The sequence below is a fragment of the Anas platyrhynchos genome, chromosome 33 (assembly GCF_047663525.1).
Source record: "Anas platyrhynchos isolate ZD024472 breed Pekin duck chromosome 33, IASCAAS_PekinDuck_T2T, whole genome shotgun sequence".
Taxonomy (NCBI): domain Eukaryota; kingdom Metazoa; phylum Chordata; class Aves; order Anseriformes; family Anatidae; genus Anas; species Anas platyrhynchos.
In genome coordinates, this window is record NC_092618.1 from 4,030,258 (window position 1) to 4,047,773 (window position 17,516).

The following is a 17,516-nucleotide window of genomic DNA, read 5'->3' on the forward strand; positions in this document are numbered from 1 at the left end:
GGTTGCGGATGGGATTGGGGTGAGATTTGGGATGGCATTGGGGTGGGATTAGGATGGGTTTGTGTTGGGATGGGAAGGGATTTGGGGTGGGACTGAGATTGGTTGGGATTTGGGGCGGGATTGGGATTTAGTTGGGATTTGGGGTGGGATTGGGATTGGATTTGGGGTCGGACTGGGGTGGGAAGGGGTTGCAGATGGGATTGGGGGGGGTGGGGATGGGATTGGGGTGGGATTGGGATTGGGGGTATGGAATGGGCATGGGATCGGGATTTGGGGTAGGATTGGGGTAGGATTGGGGTAGGATTTGGGGTTGGATTAGGGTGGGATTGGGGGTTGGATTAAAGTGGGATTGGGGATGGGATGGGGTGGGATTTGGGCTGGGACTGGGGTTTGGGATGGGATGGGATTGGGATGGGAACAGGCTGGGATTATGCCGGGATCAGGCCGGAATCAGGCCGGAATCAGGCCGGGATTAGGCCAGGATTAGGCTGGGATCAGGCCGGGATCAGGCTGGGATTAGGCCTGGATTATGCCAGATTAGGCCGGGACTAGGCCGGGATTATGAAGGAATTAGGACGGGATCAGGCCGGGATTATTCCGGGATTAGGCCGGGATTAGGCCGGATTAGGCCGGGATTATGCCGGGACTAGGCCGGATTAGGCCGGGATTAGGCCGGATTAGGCCGGGATTATGCCGGGACTAGGCCGGATTAGGCCGGGATTAGGCCGGATTAGGCCGGATTAGGATGGGATTAGGCCGGATTAGGCCGTATTATGCCGGGATTATGCCGGGACTAGGCCGGATTAGGCCGGATTAGGCCGGGATTATGCCGGGATTATGCCGGGATCAGGCCGGGATTATGCCGGGACTAGGCCGGATTAGGCCGGATTAGGCCGGGACTAGGCCGGACTAGGCCGTATTATGCCGGGATTATGCCGGGACTAGGCCGGATTAGGCCGGATTAGGCCGGGATTATGCCGGAATCAGGCCGGGATTATGCCGGGACTAGGCCGGGACTAGGCCGGATTAGGCCGGATTAGGCCGGATTAGGCCGGGATTAGGCCGTGTCTCACCCACGCAGGCCACGCGTGCCGCGTCCAGCCGGTAGCCGGGGTCGCAGGCGCAGGTGAAGCCCTGGGGCACCCGCACGCAGTGCCCATGCTCGCAGCCGCTCAGCACCCCGCACAGCTCCGGCGGCAGCGCCTCGTCCCGGGGGTCTGCGGGGGGGGGTCCCCGTCAGCCCCCTCCCCATAAAAAAAACAAAATCCCCCCCCAAAACCCCTCAATCCCCCCCCCCCCCCCCAAACTCACCGTCCTTGCTGGCAGCCGCTCGGCCACACCGTGGGGCTGGAAGAGCCACGGGGGGGGGTCCTGGGGGGCGCTGGGGGGGCTGCGGGGCCGGGAGGAGCGGGGGGGGCCCCGGCGGGACCCCTCGAAATCCTCCAAGTCCTCGTAGCAGGGGGGGGCGGCGTAAAGGGCGTCCCCGCGGGGGTCGTAGCCCCCCCCCAGCCCATAGGGGTCGTAGTCGGCGCGCAGCCCCGGGGGGGGCAGGCGGGGGCCCGGACCCCCAAAGGGGAGGGGGCCGTAGGGCAGCCCGTAGTGGGGGGGGTATTCGGGGCCGTATTCGTAGGGGGGGCCCAGCCCCGGGCCGGGGGGGCGCAGGACGTTGCAGAGGAACTCGAAGTCATCTGGGGGGGGGGGGGGGGGGGGGGAGAAAAAAAAATGGGGGGGGGGGCAGGTTGTGGGGTGGGGTCCTAAAAATTGGGGATGCTAAGGGGGGGGGTGTAAAGAGGTGGGGGGGGCACTGTTATATGGGGGGTGCCCAAGGGGTCTCCATTGGGGGGGGGCGTTGTGGGGTGGTGGGAGGGTTTCCCATTATTGGGGGGGGCAAATAGGTCCCTGTTATGGGGGGGGTCCAAGGGGTCCCAATCATGGGGGGGGTGTCTAAGGGGGACCCACTCTGGGGGGTGCCCATGGGGTCCCCATTATGGGGGTCTGGGGGGGGTCCCTATTGCTGGGGTAGGAGGGGGGCAGGGTGGGGGTCCCCCTGTGTGGGGTCTTGGGGACATGGGGACATGGGGACATGGGTATAGGGGATGGGGGGGTCGTGGGCATGGGAGGGGGCATGGGGACGTGGGCATGGGGGGGGGGACAGGGACATGGGGGGACATGGGGACACAGGGATGTGAGGCTATAGGGCCTTAGGGACATGGGGACATGGGGACAAGGGGACAAGGGGCCGTAGGGGACACAGGTGCATGGCAACATGAGGCTATGGGGCCACGTGGCTGTGGGGTCATAGGGACGTGGGGACATGGGGACACGGGGACATGGGGACGTAGGGGACACGGGGACATGGGGATGTGGGGACACGGGGCCATCGGGGACACGGCGGTGGCACCTGAGTGTCGCGCGGGGCACAGGGCGCAGTCCATGCCCCAGGCCTCGCCGTAGAGGCAGCAGCACTCGGTGTAGGTCGCCTGCCGGTCCAGCCGCGGGCGCCCGCACACCAGGTCGGGGCCGACCTCCTGCCAGCACACGGCCGGGTCCTCCTCTGGGGACGGGGGGACACGGGGACACGGTGACGGGGGGCGTGGGGAGGCGGGGAGGCGGCGGGGGATATGGGGACATGGGGATGTGGGGCGTGGGGCATGGGGATATGGGACACAGGGACATGGGGACATGGTAATGTGGGGACAGGGGACATGGGGACATGGGGACAGGGGGACGTGGAGACATGGGGAGGTGGCGTGGGACGTGGGGAGGCAACGGGGGACATGGGGACACAGGGACATGGGGACATGGAGACACGGGGACATGGGGACGTGGGACATGGGGACATGGGGATGTGAGATGCGGGGACATGGGGACATGGGGAGGTGACGTGGGATGTGGGGAGACAACAGGGGACACTGGGATAAAGGGACGTGGGACATGGGGACGTGGGGTATGGGGACACGGGGACACAGGGATACAGGGACATGGGGACATGGGACATGGGGATATGGTGACGGGGGGTGTGGGGACACGGAGAGGCAGCGTGAGACGTGGGGAGGCAACGGGGGACATGGGGACAGAGGGACACGGGGACGTGGGGATATGGGACACAGGGACATGTGGACACAGTGACATGGGGACATGGGGACACGGGGACGTGGGGATATGGGGACACGGGGACACGGGGACACGGGGACACGGGGACATGGGGACATGGGTACACGGCGACATGGGGACACAGTGAGGTGGGGACATGGGGAGGTGATGTGGGATGTGGGGAGACAATGGGGGACACTGGGATGAAGGGATGTGGGACATGGGGACATGGGGACACGGGGATATGGTGACGTGGGACAGGGGGATGTGGGACAAGGGGAGGCGACGTGGGACATGGGGACACGGGGACACGGGGATTTGGGGACATGGGGGATACAGCGCCATGGGGGTATGGGGACACAGGACGTGGGGACACGGTGACGTGGGACATCAGGATGTGGGACATGGGGCCACGGGGGGGGCATCAGGGGACAGTGCCGGGACACGGGGATGGGGGGCCACGGGGACATAGGGCAGGGATATGGGGACACGTGGGGACAGGGCGACACGGGGGGGGTGACGGTGACACGGGGGGGGTGACAGGGGGTGGCCTCACCCATGGCGCGGGTGTCGTTGGTGACGCAGCGGCGCTGGGAGCCGTCCAGCACCGGGGGGGGGCGCAGGAGCAGAAGTAGGAGCCCACCGTGTTGACGCAGCGGCCCCCGATGCACGGCTCCGCGTCCTCGTCCTGGCACTCGTCGTTATCTGGGGGGGGGGCGGTGGTGGTCGGCAAGGGGGTGGGGGGCACGGGGGGGGGGGCTGGAAGGGGGCTCGGGGGGCTGGAAGGGTGCTCGGGGGGCTGAGGGCAGGGTGCTTGGGGTGCGAGTAGGGTGCTCGGGGTGCAGACAGGGTGCAGGCAGGGTGCTGAGGGTGCAGGGAGGGTGCACTCAGGGCACAAGTTGGGTGCTCAGGGTGCAGGTATTGTGCAGGGAGGGTGCACTCAGAGCACAATTAGGGTGCTCAGGGTGCAGGTAGGGCACGCTCAGGGTGCTCAGGGTGCTGGCTGGGTGCTGGAAGGGTGTGGGCAGGGTGCTCTCAGGGTGTGAGCTGGGTGCAGGCAGGGTGCTCAGGGTGCAGGTAGGGTGCTGGCAGGGCACAAGTTGGGTGCTCAGGGTGCAGCCAGGGTGCTCAGGGTGCAGCCAGGGTGCTCTTAGGGTGCTTTCTGGGTACAGGTTGTGTGCTCAGGGTGCAGGTAGGGAGCTCAGCGTGCTGGCTGGGTGCTCAGGGTGCTCTCAGGGTGCAAGTAGGGTGCAGGCAGGGTGCAAGTAGGGCGCACTCAGGGCACAATTAGGGTGCTCAGGGTGCAGGTAGGGCGCACTCAGGGTGCAGTCAGGGCACAAGTCGGGTGCTCAGGGTGCAAAGAGGGTGCTCAGGGTGCACTCAGGGCACAATTAGGGTGCTCGGGGTGCTCAGGGTGCAGGCAGGGTGCACCCAGGGCACAATTAGGGTGCTGAGGTCAGGGTGCTGGGGGTGCTGGGGGTGCTGGGGGTGCTGGCAGGGTGCTCAGGGTGCTGAGCGCAGGGTGCTCAAGGTGCGAGTAGGGTGCTCGGGGTGCACAGGGTGCTCTTAGGGTGCAGTCAGGGTGCAAGTAGGGTGCTCTCAGGGTGCAGGCAGGGTGCTCAGGGTGCTCAGGATGCAAGTAGGGTGCTCAGGGTGCAGGCAGGGTGCACCCAGGGCACAAGTAGGGTGCTGGGGGTGCTGAGGTCAGGGTGCTGGGGGTGCTGGGGGGGTGCTGGGGGGGTGCTGGGGGTGCTGGGTGCTCACCCACGCACTGCAGGTGCTCCTGCTCGTAGTAGTAGCCGCTGGGGCAGTAGCAGCTGAAGCCGGGGGCGGCGTTGATGCAGACCCCCCCCCGGCACAGCTGCGGCGCGAACACCCGGCACTCGTCCACATCTGGGGGGTAAGGGGGTAAGGGGGGGGGCGACGTCAGGGGGAGGGTCCTCGGAATTGGGGGGGGCACCCCCGAAACGGGGGAGCCCCTATATAGGAGGGGAACCCCAAAATAGGGGGGGTATTGCCCCAAAATAGGCGGGATGCACCCAAAAGGGGAGGGGCGTAACCCCACAAAATAGGGGGGGCATCCCCAAATTGAGGGGGCACCCTGAAAAATGGGGACATCCCCAAAATGGGAGGGGTGAGTCCCCCAAATGGGGGCCATTCCCAAATTAGGGGGGGTGAGTCCCCAAAACGGGGGGCATCCCATAAATGGGGGAGCCCCAAAACAGGGGTGGCATCCCCAAAATGGGGGGGCATCCCCAACATTGGGGAACCGCTAAATACAGGGGGGAGCCCCTGAGTAGGGGGGGGAGTCCCTAAACGGAGGGAACCCCCAAATGGGGGGGCCCCATCGCTGTGCCCCCCCCGCGGCCGCACTGACCTGCTGCTGAGCCCTGGGGCCCCGTGGTCTGGCCGGTCCCGTGGGGGCAGAGGGCTCGGTGCTCGGCTTGGGGGGGGGGACAGAGGTGTCACCCCCCCTGCACCTTGGCACCATCCTGACCCCATCCCCAGCCCATCCCTGTCCCCATCCACACCTCGATCCCAATCCCATCCCATCCCAGTCCTAATCCCTGGCAATACCCACCCCAATCCCAATCCCTTTACAATCCCATCCCCATCCCCATCCCAAATCCCATCACCACCCCAAACCCATCCCAATCCCTTCCCACCCCAGTCCCAGTCCCATCCTCATCCCATCGCCATCCCATCCCCATTCCATCCCAGTCCCAATCCCAATCTATCTCAATCCCATCACCAACCCCATCCCAATTCCATCTCCACCCCCCCAATCCTATCCCAATCCCATCCCAATCCTAATCCTATCTCCATCCCAATCCCATCCCATCCCAGTCCCAATTGCAACTCCAATCCCATCGCCATCCCATCCCATCCCAAATCGCATCCCATCCCACTCCACTCCAATCCCAATCCCATCCCATCCCATCCCAGTCCTATCCCCATCCCTTCCCATCCCAGTCCCAATCCCCATCCCCATCCCCATCCCCATCCCCATCCCCATCCCCATCCCCGTCCCCATCCCCAATCCCAATCCCCATCCCCAATCCCACTCCCACCCCAATCCCTTCCCACCCCACGCCATCCCCAATCCCCTCCCCCCCCCATAGCGTCCCCATGTCCCCACCGGTTCCAGGCGTGGGGCACGGCCTCGGGGGGGGGCAGCGGACCCCCCAGGCGCCCCCCACGCTGCAGCAGCACTGCTGCCGGCTGACGTTGGGCGCCAGCACCCCGCAGGCGGGGCTGAAGCACGCCGCCAAGCCCGGGGGGGCTTCCACGGCTCCGGGGGGGGCCGGAGGAGTGGGGTCGCTGGGGGGGGTCCCCCGCACGTCCCCGTCACCGGATCGAACTCGTGCCCCCCGTCGGGGCAGAGGCAGAGGAAGGAGCCGTCCACGTTCTCGCAGCGCGCCGCCCCGCACACCCCCGGCAGCGTCGCGCACTCGTCCACATCTGGGGGGGAAACACGAAGGGGGGGGGCTCAGTGTCACTCTGGGTGTCCCCCCCCTGCTGTCCCCGCTGTCCCCGTACCCTGGCAGTGGTGGCCGTGCCAGGCGGCCTCGTAGCCCTGGTGGCAGGCGCACTGGAAGGAGCCGGGGAGGTTGTGGCAGGCGGCGTGGGGGCCGCAGCGGGACCCCCCCTCGGCGCACTCGTCCTCGTCTGCAAGCGGGGAGGTGACGTTTTTTTGGGGGGAGGGGGCGGTGGGGACATTGGGGGGGGGAGCGTGGAGCCGTCCCCCAAAAGCTCAGCCCCATGGGGGGGGTCCCCACTGTCCCCCGATGGTCCCTGCTCTCCGTCTCCATCCTGACCCCATGGAGAAGCCCCCCTGCACCTCGACCCCATTGGCTTGTCCCCAGTGGCCCCATTGGCTTGTCCCCAATGTCCCCCATCGTTTTGTCCCCATTATCTCCCGTGGTGTTGTCCCTGATGTCCCCTGCTGCCCATCCCCATCCTGACCCCATAGAGAAGTCCCCCTGCACCTCGACCCCATTGGCTTGTCCCCAGCATCCCCGTTGTTTTTTCCATGTCCCCCATAGCTTTGTCCCTATTGTGCCCCATTGGCTTGTCCCTGATGTCCCCCATGCCATGGCCCCTGCTGTCCGTCCCCCTCCTAACCCCATGGAGAAATCCCCCTGCCCCTAAACCCCATAGTGGTGTCCCCGCTGTCCCCTAGGGCAGGGTCCCCTCAGCCTCTCCGTACCCCCATCCCCATCCCCGTGCCCCAGTCCCTGTCCCCATGGCCCCATCCCCGTCCCCATGGCCCCATCCCCGTCCCCATGGCCCCGTCCCCGTCCCCATGGCCCTGTCCCCATCCCCATGGCCCCATCCCCGTTCCCATGGCCCCATCCCCATCCCCATGGCCCCATCCCCATCCCCATGGCCCCATCCCCGTCCCCATGGCCCCGTCCCCATCCCCATGGCCTCATCCCCGTCCCCATGGCCCCATCCCCATCCCCATGGCCCTGTCCCCGTCCCCATGGCCCCGTACCCTCACACCCCCCGCCGTCCCGGGGCCGGTAGCCGGGCTGGCAGGGGGGCACGCAGCGGTAGGATCCGGGCAGGTTCTCGCAGCGCTCGGCCCCACACAACTCGGCCCCATGCTCCTGGCACTCGTCCACATCTGCGGGGACACCGGGGGGACCCCAAGCATGGGGGGGGGACAAGGTGGGGTGGGGGATGATGGGGACCACGGCCCCGGGCAGGATGAGCCCCGTGCGCATCACAGCCCTGTGTGCGGGTTCCCATCCCTGTCCCAGTCCCCATCCTCGTCCCATTCTGGTCCCTGGACCTGTCTCCATTCCCATCCCATCCCCAACCCCATCCCAATCTCACCCTAATCCCATCCCAATCCCATCCCAATCCCACCCCCTATTTTCATCCATTATTGGTCTCCATCTCCATCCCCATCCCAATCCTGTTCCAATCCCACCCCCATCCCCATTCCAAACCCATTCCATCCCCATCCCAGTCCCAGTCCCAGTCCCAGTCCCAGTCTCAGTCCCAGTCTCAGTCCCAGTCCCAGTCGCAGTCCCAGTCCCAGTCCCAGTCCCAGTCTCAGTCCCAGTCCCAGTCCCAGTCCCAGTCCCTATTTTCATCCATTATTAGTCTCCATTTCCATCCCCACCCCAATCCCATCCCCATCCCATCCCATCCCATCCCAACCCATCCCATCCCCACCCCAATCCCCTCCCATCCCCCTCCCATCCCCATCCCAATCTCACCCCAATCCCATCCCCTCCCATCCCCACCCCAATCCCCTCCCATCCCCTCCCATCCCCATCCCCATCCCAGTCCCAGTCCCAGTCCCAGTCCCAGTCCCAGTCCCAGTCCCAGTCCCAGTCCCAGTCCCAGTCCCTATTTTCATCCATTATTAGTCTCCATTTCCATCCCCACCCCAATCCCAATCCCATCCCCATCCCATCCCCATCCCATCCCCATCCCAATCCCACCCCAATCCCATCCCCTCCCATCCCCATCCCATCCCCACCCCAATCCCACCCCAATCCCATCCCCTCCCATCCCCATCCTAGTCCCAGTCCCTAAACCCATCCACTATCGGTCTCTATCTCCATCCCCACACCAATCCCAACCCCAACCCCAATCCCAACCCCAATCCCAATCCCAATCCCAATCCCAATCCCAACCCCAACCCCAACCCCAACCCCAACCCCAATCCCAATCCCAATCCCAATCCCAACCCCAACCCCAACCCCAACCCCAATCCCAATCCCAATCCCAATCCCAATCCCAATCCCCGCTCACCCTCACACCCCCCGCTGTCCCGGGGCCGGTAGCCGTGCTGGCAGGCGGGCACGCAGCGGTAGGATCCGGGCAAGTTCTCGCAGCGCTCAGCCCCACACAACTCGGCCCCGTGCTCCTGGCACTCGTCCACATCTGCGGGGACAGGGCCACCCTCGCCGCCAGCCCCAGGGTGGGGGGCACCCAAAATCCCCCCCCCCCAACCCCCCAGCCCCTCACCGTGGCACTGGGCCCGCTCGGCGTCGGTGCGGAAGCCGGCGGGGCAGTGGCACTCGAAGGCGCCGTCGGTGTTGGCGCAGCGGCCGCCCCGGCACACGTCCCCGCGCTGGCACTCGTCCACGTCTGGGGGGGGACACGGGGTGAGGACGGGGGGGACATGGGCACGGGGTGGACGTGGGTACAGGGGGGGGACACGGGGGCAGGGGGGATACGGGGAAAGAGGGGGACACAAGGGGCTGGTGGCACCCCGTGGTACCCGGATGCGTGGGTGGGTGGTGGAGGGGTGGGGTGGGATGGGATGGGACTGGGGTGGGATTGGGATTGGGATGGAAATGGGGATGGGGTGGAAAAGGGATGGGATGGGATTGGGGTGGGATTGGGGTGGAAAAAGGGTAGGATGGGGATGGGATTGGGGTGGGATGGGGATGGGATTGGGATGGGGATGGGGACTGGGGTGGGAATGGGGATGGGATGGAGACAGAGATGGGATGGGGGTTGGGATTGGGGTGGGATGGGATGGGGACAGGGAGAGACATTGGGATGGGATAGGATGGGGATGGGATTGGGATGGGGATAGGATTGGGATTGGATGGGGACATGGATAGGCACGGGGATGGGACTGAGTAGATTAACTGGGACTAAAAAACCGCAACTGGAATAGAAACCACAATGAGAATGGGGACTGCAATGGGACCGGGATGGGTATGGGGACGGGGACAGGGACAGGGACAGGGACAGGGACCGGGACCATGCCGGGCTCTGACCAACGCATGCGGTGCCCTCGGGGGTGCTGGCATAGCCCTGGGCGCAGAGGCAGCTGTAGGAGCCCTCGGTGTTGAGGCACTCGCCGTGGGGGAAGCAGAAGTCGCCCTCCAGGCACTCGTTGACATCTGTGGGCAGATGGGGGCCGTGGGGGGGCCGTCGGGTGTGGGGGGGACACGGCACCATCCCCACGCCGCCCCCACCACTCACCCGCGCATGGCGCGCCGCCGGCACCCACCCGGTATCCGCGCCGGCACTGGCAGTGGAAGGAGCCCTCGGTGTTACTGCAGCGGCCGTGGGGACCGCAGGGCGAGCCCGTGGCGCACTCGTCCACGTCTAGGGGGTGGCACAATTAAGGGTTGGCCCCCCCCTCGGGGGGACAGGGGGGACGTGGGGGGACGCGGGTACCTGCGCAGCGCCCATGGCGCAGCTCGAAGCCGTCGCGGCACGGCCGGCACTGGAAGGAGCCCGGCGTGTTGGCGCACTCCTGGCCGGGGCAGGCCAGGTGGTTCTCGCACTCGTCGATGTCTGCGCGGCACGGAGAGGGGGCGGCGGTGGTGGCACCGCGGGGAGGGCGTGGGTGGTGGCACCACGGACGGGGACACCACGGATGGGGACACCACAGATGGGGACACCACGTATTGGGAGGTTATGGATGGGTTCACCATGGATGGGGACTCCATGGATGGGGGCACCACGCATGGGGACACCACGCATGGGGACACCACGTATTGGGAGGTTATGGATGGGTTCACCATGGATGTTTAACCCCGTGGCTGGCAACACTATGGCATGGTGACCCCATGGCTGCTGACCCCATAGATGTTGAGTTCTTGGATGGTGGCGTTATGGCACGGTGACCCCATGGATGGTGACCCCATGAACGATGACCCCATGGGTGTTGAACACGCAGATGGTGTCCCCATACCCTTGGTGTCCCCATACCCTTGGTGTCCCCACACCCCGGTGTCCCCACACCCAGTGTCCCCACAGCCCGGTGTCCCCACACCCCGGTGTCCCCGCTCACCCTGGCACTGTCCCGTGGGCGTGCTGGCCTGGTAGCCGGCCGGGCAGACGCAGCGGTAGCCACCGGGCAAGTTCTCGCAGCGGCTCTGGGCGCAGGGCGAGGGGCTCTGGGCGCATTCATCCACATCTACGGGGACACGGCCACCTCAGCCCCATCCCCGTTGTCCCCATTGTCCCCCTCTGTCCCCCCCCCGTCCCTGCTGACCTTGGCAGTCGGTGCCGCCGGGGCCGGGCCGGTAGCCGGGGCCGCAGACGCAGCGGAAGCTCCCCACCGTGTTCTCGCAGCGGCCGGGGGCGCAGGGCCGGGGGCTGCGCCGGCACTCGTCCACGTCTGGGCAGGCGGGAGGACGGACGGCAATGGGGACAGACGGACGGACAGGAGTGGGGACGGATGGAGAGGTGGGTGGGAGGGAAGGGGGAGAGGGGAGTGGGGAGGTGGGTGCGTGGGGAAATGGGGGCAGGGGGAAATGGGGGCACGGGGAGGTGGGGGCATGGAGAGATGGGTGGGTGCGTGGGGAAACGGGTGCATGGGGAAATGGGGGCAGGGGGAAATTGGGGCTTGGAGAGGTGGGTGCACGGGGAGGTGGGTGCACAAGGAAGTGGATAGATGGGGAAATGGGTGCACGGAGAAATGGGTGGGTACATGAGGAGGTGGGTGCATGGGGAAATAGGTGGGTGCATGGGGAGGTGGGCGCATGGGGAAATGGGTGCAGAAGGAAATGGGTGCGTGAGGAAATGGGTGCATGAGGAAATGGGTGGCTGCACGGGGAAATAGGTGCACGGGGAAACGGGTGAGTGCATGGGGAGGTGGGTGCATGGGGAAACAGGTGCACAGGGAGGTGGGTGCACAGGGAAATGGGCGCACGGGGAAATGAGTGCAGGGGGAGGTGGGTGCACGGGGACATGGGTGCCCAGGGAGGGGCCGGGCGCCGCTCACCGATGCAGTGGGTGCCCTGGGTGCTGAGCCAGAAGCCGGGGTGGCACAGGCAGGTGTAGCCGCCCTGGCGCGGGACGCAGCGCCCGGGGCCGCAGATCCGCGGGTTCCGCTCGCACACGCTGCCGGCGGCTGCAAGCGGGCACACGTGAGTAACACATGTGTGTGCAAACGGGCAGGCGTGCAGCTGTGCACACCTGTGCAAACATGCACGCATGCACACTGTGCACGTGTGCGCAATCAAGCATGCATGCAACTGTGGACATGTGTGCAAATAGGCATACAGGACACATGCACACGTGTAGGCGTGTGTAAGTAGGCATTGTGCACACGTGTGTAAGCAGGCATGCATGTAGCCGTGCACACGTGTGCAAATAGTCATGCATGCAAACCGTGCACACGTGCACAATATATTTAGCTGTGCATGCATGAGATGCACACGTGCTACTGCAGCTGCATGCAGCTGGGCAAGCCTGCAATGGTGTGCACACGTGTAACACGCACGTGTGTAACTGTGCACGCCTATAACTGTGCACAAACGAGACTGAATAAATGCAAATTGCACACGTAACTGCTTGCACATGTAACTGAGCACACGTGCACATGCAACTGCACACATGCAGCCATGCAAGCATGCAACCATGCACAAGTGCACAGCCACATGCACACACGTGTGACCTTGCACGCCTGTGCTGAGATGTGTATGTGCAACGGCGCAGAGCGTAACCACACGTGCAAAAAATAAAATAAAATGCACGCACACAGCTGCACACAGTGCAACCCTGCGCACATCTGCAACCATGCATGCATGCAACGGTGCACACACGTGTGCAGCCGTGCACAAGTGCCCCAGCCCTACCTGGTGCCGGACCCTCCGGGCCGGGTGGCGTGGGGAGGGGTCCCAGCAGCCCCAGGGTGGGTCGAGGCACGATGACAACCTCGGGGGCTGGTGGTGGCACCTCGGGGATGCGCGGTGGCACCTCGGGGACGCGTTGTGGCACCTCAGGGACGTCTGGTGGCACCTCGGGGACATCTGGTGGCACCTCGGGGACACGTTGTGGCGCCTCAGGGACCCGCTGTGGAACCTTGGGGACATGTGGCACCTCAGGGACATGCGGTGGTGCCTCAGGGGCACGTGGTGGCACATCAGGGACATGTGGTGACACCTCGGGGACACGTGGTGGTACCTCGGGGATGCGTTGTGGCACCTCGGGGACACGTGGTGACACATCGGGGACCCGTGGTGGCACCTCGGGGACACGCGGTGGCACGTGTGGGACGCGTGGTGGCACCTCGGGGACGCGTTGTGGCACCTTGGGGACCCGCGGTGGCACCTCGGGGACAGGCGGTGACCTGCTGGGGGGCGGCCGACCGGGGCGCCAGCGAGCTGTGGGGCAGAGCAATGGGGTGAGGGGGGGTCCTGGCAGCCGGGGGGGGTGGGGGGGGACAAAGCGGGGGGGACAAGGGGCTCACGGGCGGCGGTCCCAGCTGGGGAGGGGACACGGGGACGCCCCAGGGGGACACGGGGCAGGTCCTGGCCCAGGTAGCGGGTGTTGTAGTGCAGGTCGGAGGCCGAGTAGTGGTAGCCGGGGCCGGCGGGGCAGATCTCCTTGAACCCCTCTGCAATTGAAGGGGGGGGAGGGGGTGTCAAAATGGACCCCCCCCCAAAAAAAATTACCCCCCTCCCCCAAAAAAAACCCCCCTCCAAAGGGTGAGCCCGTGGCTTTGGGTGCAAATCCCATGAAACGGAGGCTCCCCAAAGGGTTTTTGTTTTTTTTTGGGGGGGTCCGCCCTAAAGGGTTTTTTTGGGGGGATCCCAAGGGGTTGGGGGGGTCCCGGGGGGGCTCACCGGAGCCGAAGGGGGGGCAGCGCTGGCACGCCGGCCCCCAGGCCTTGCCCACGCGGCTGCAGCAGCAGATCTGGCGGGTGATGTTGCGCAGGGTGGGCAGCGCGCAGCGCCCCTCCCGCAGCACCCGGTAACACGGCCCCCGCGCCTCCGAGATCACCTGGTGGGCTGGGGGGGGGGGGGCGGGGGGGTGGTACCGGTCACCCTAATCCCAATCCCAATCCCAGTCCTAGTCCTGGTCCTAACCCCAATCCCAATCCCAACCCCAATTCCAATCCCAACCCCAATTCCAATCCCAATCCCAGTCCTAGTCCTGGTCCTAACCCCAATCCCAATCCCAACCCCAATTCCAATCCCAACCCCAAAACCCCAATCCCAATCCCAATCCCAATCCCAATCCCAGTCCTAGTCCTGGTCCTAACCCCAATCCCATTTCATCCTGTTCCCATCCCAATCCCACCTCATCCTACTCCATCCCCATCCCACCCCAATCCTTTCCCCTTCCTCTTCCCTTCCCTATCCCCTCCCAATCCCAATCCCAATCCCAATCCCAATCCCTATTCCATTTCAGACCACCCCCATCCCCATCCCATCCCCATCCCCTCCCAATCCCAACTCCAACTCCAATCCCAACCCCTACTCCCTCCTCACCCCATCCCCATCCACATCCCAACCACAATCCCAATCCCAACCCTAATCCCAATTCCAACCCCAATCCCAATCCCTACCACAATTCCAGGCCTTGCCCCGACCTCAACCCCAACCCCAATTCCAATTCCAATCCCAATCCCAGCCCCAGCCCCAGCCCCTGCCCCAACCCCAATCCCAATCCCAATCCCAATCCCAACCCCAATCCCAATCCCAATCCCAATCCCAATCCCAATCCCAATCCCAACCCCAACCTCACCCCCAATCCCAACCCCAACCCCAGCCCCAACCCCAATCCCAATCCCAATCCCAACCCCACCCATAATCCCAACCCCAACCTCATCCCCAATCCCACCCCCAACCCCAACCCCACCCCCAACCCCAACCCCAATCTCAACCCCAACCCCAACCTCACCCCCAATCCCAATCCCAATCCCACCCCCAATCCCATCCCGATCCCAACCCCAATCCCAATCCCAACCCCAACCCCAATCCCAGCCCCAACCCCAACCCCAACCCCAATCCCAATCCCAATCCCAATCCCAATCCCAATCCCAATCCCAACCCCAACCCCACCCATAATCCCAACCCCAACCCCACCCCCAACCCCACCCCCAATCCCATCCCGATCCCACAGATGCAGCTGCTCCGGGACGAGTCCAGGATGAAGCCCTCGTGGCAGAGGCAGGCGAAGCTGCCCCGGGTGTTGGTGCAGAGCCCGTTCTTGCAGAACCCCCCCTCCTGGCACTCATCCACATCTGGGGGGGGGACGCACACACACAGGGTGGGGGTCAGCACCCCAAAACCCCCCCCATCCCCTTTTAACCCCCCCAAAAATAAATCTCCCCAAACTCACCCACGCAGGAGCCGTTGGCGCGGCGGAAACCTTTGGGGCAGGGGTGCTGCCCCACGGCGGGGGGGTTCGCTGCAAATGGGGGGGGGGAGGGGGGGACAAAGTGAGCCCCCCCCCCACACCGCAGAACCCCCCCCAACCCCATAACCCCAAAAAAAACCCCGCTGCCTTACGGGGGTCGGCGTCGCAGGGCTGGCACTCGTGCACCCCCCAGGCCACGCCGGCCCCCCGGCAGCAGACGTCCTGGGTGCGCAGACCGGGCAGGGGCGAGCTGCACTGCACGGGGCGGGGGGGTCGGGGGGCGCCGGGACCCCCCCCGTGTCCCCATGTCCCCCCCCACGTCCCCATGTCCCCACCTGGATCCCCAGGTCCCCCTCCGTGTCCCCACCACGTCCCCAGCCCCACATCCTCGGCCACCTCCCCGTGCTCACGGTGCCATCCCCATGTCCCCACCCCAATGTCCCCATCCCCATGTCCCCATCCCCATCCCAATGTCCCCATCCCCATGTCCCCATCCCCACCCCAATGTCCCCATCCCCATCCCAATGTCCCCACCCCAATGTCCCCATCCCCATGTCCCCATCCCCACCCCAATGTCCCCATCCCATCCCAATGTCCCCACCCCAATGTCCCCATCCCCATGTCCCCATCCCCACCCCAATGTCCCCATCCCCATGTCCCCATCCCCACCCCAATGTCCCCATCCCATCCCAATGTCCCCACCCCAATGTCCCCACCCCAATGTCCCCATCCCCACCCCAATGTCCCCATCCCCATGTCCCCATCCCAATGTCCCCATCCCTGTCCCCATGTCCCCATCCCCGCCCCCAAGTCCCCATCCCCATCCCCATGTCCCCCATCTCCCCAGGCACAACTTGTGGCCATTTCCTCAAGTCCTATCATTAGTTATCTGAGAAAAGAGGCTGACCCCCTCCTCATCACAACCTCCCTTCAGGAAGTTGTAGAGTACAATGAGGTCTCCCCTGAGCCTCCACTTCCGCAGACCAACCACCCCCAGCTCCCTCAGCCGCTCCTCACAGGACTTGTGCCCCAGGCCCTTCCCCAGCTTTGTAGCCCTGCTCTGGGCACACTCCAGGGCCTCGATGTCCTTCTGGTACTGAGGGGCCCAAAGCTGAGCACAGCACCTGAGGGGCGGCCTCACCATGTAATACACAATAAATGTTTGTTCATTGTCTTTTGTATTATAAAAACAAGGAGTTCCGTTTGAGGAGCAGGAGTTGCAAAAGCTCCCTGCTGAAGTAAGGAGCTGGATAATACTTGGCTAGACACTATGAAAATTCTTTTGCTTAATGTAACAAAAAAGAGAACCCCCTCCCCTTCTCTCCTTCTGCATCTCAGTTGCCTCTTTCGTTCAAAGACCCTGCTGCAAAGCTCATGTAACCATCTCCTGATAAGTTGTTAAACTAGTGTATCAACATCTTGCCTTCCTGTCTCACGCTGGGCCAACATGACCAACTAAAAAAAGAAGTTGAACCACAACGCCGAGGAAGACTACGGCCTTCATCTTCACGACCACCAGAGGGACAGAGACGACCCCCTAGCAACAGTGCACACAGTCGCAGAATATACCAGGATGTGCTGCGTAATCCCGGAATTACCAAGATATAAAAAGGGACCCTGGGGGGGGTGAGGTGCGTGCCGTTGGTGGAGCCGAGACTCCGTTGCCGCCCAGCGCTGTTTTGCTTGCTGTTGCTTACTCAATAACTTCCTTTCTATTATTAATGCAATGCTCTCTGAAAATTAATTAAGGGGGCAACTTATAACACTGGGGAGCTCTGCTTGGGCATGGCTGGTGCGGCTGGTGGCGAAAGTGGGGTGGCTGGCGGGCAGCCTGCGATGGCAACCGATTGCGTTGCCCTTCACGGGCACCAGGCCTTGCAGCTGCCCCTGAGCAGCTCCTCTGGGAAGGATCCAGCGCTGAAGCATCTCACAGTGCTGGGAGCTCCCTTCACATCGGCCACGCTAATGCTGAAATTCCTCCTGTCCTCCTCCCTGCCAGGCGTCCAGCCAGGTGCAGGAGCACTCCATCTGCCTCTTCCAAGCCGTGACGGAGGCTGTGCTGCGGCAAAGGACGAAGAAAATGAAGAGGACAGTGCACAGGAGCCTTCTCCCACTCTACTTTCATATGAGAGACCAGAGTGAGAGCGTAGCAAAGGTACAGATCTCAGAGCTGAGCAGTTATGTGGGCAAGGGTGTGCTGATGCCACAGGGTTGCTCTGGGGGATCTCTGGCCGGCAGCATGAGCTGCCTCCGATGGTGGCTGTCCCGTGGCCTTGCCTTGGCCACTGAACCCAGTGCACGCTGCCCCCCACCACAGCCTCCCATAACGCGCTGGGAAAGGCTCG

The 17,516-nt window shown here is 64.4% G+C and overlaps 1 protein-coding gene across 1 annotated transcript in view; it reads right to left on the minus strand.

Annotated features, from left to right (window-relative positions):
- The window catches only part of LOC113840577 (latent-transforming growth factor beta-binding protein 4-like), a 154,434-nt gene that overhangs the window by 672 nt on the left and 136,246 nt on the right, over positions 1-17,516 (minus strand). Inside the window, 27 exon segments of the mRNA XM_072029861.1 lie at positions 1,074-1,217; positions 1,312-1,688; positions 2,402-2,554; positions 3,650-3,703; positions 3,706-3,798; positions 4,858-4,986; positions 5,471-5,536; positions 6,233-6,431; positions 6,434-6,555; positions 6,634-6,762; positions 7,592-7,723; positions 8,866-8,997; positions 9,082-9,204; positions 9,846-9,971; positions 10,054-10,179; positions 10,252-10,371; positions 10,871-10,996; positions 11,075-11,200; positions 11,807-11,935; positions 12,663-12,804; positions 12,847-12,888; positions 12,991-13,190; positions 13,277-13,423; positions 13,653-13,817; positions 14,933-15,055; positions 15,154-15,222; positions 15,324-15,426. Coding sequence (XP_071885962.1) covers positions 1,173-1,217; positions 1,312-1,688; positions 2,402-2,554; positions 3,650-3,703; positions 3,706-3,798; positions 4,858-4,986; positions 5,471-5,536; positions 6,233-6,431; positions 6,434-6,555; positions 6,634-6,762; positions 7,592-7,723; positions 8,866-8,997; positions 9,082-9,204; positions 9,846-9,971; positions 10,054-10,179; positions 10,252-10,371; positions 10,871-10,996; positions 11,075-11,200; positions 11,807-11,935; positions 12,663-12,804; positions 12,847-12,888; positions 12,991-13,190; positions 13,277-13,423; positions 13,653-13,817; positions 14,933-15,055; positions 15,154-15,222; positions 15,324-15,426 — 3,498 coding nt within the window. The 3' untranslated portion in view covers positions 1,074-1,172.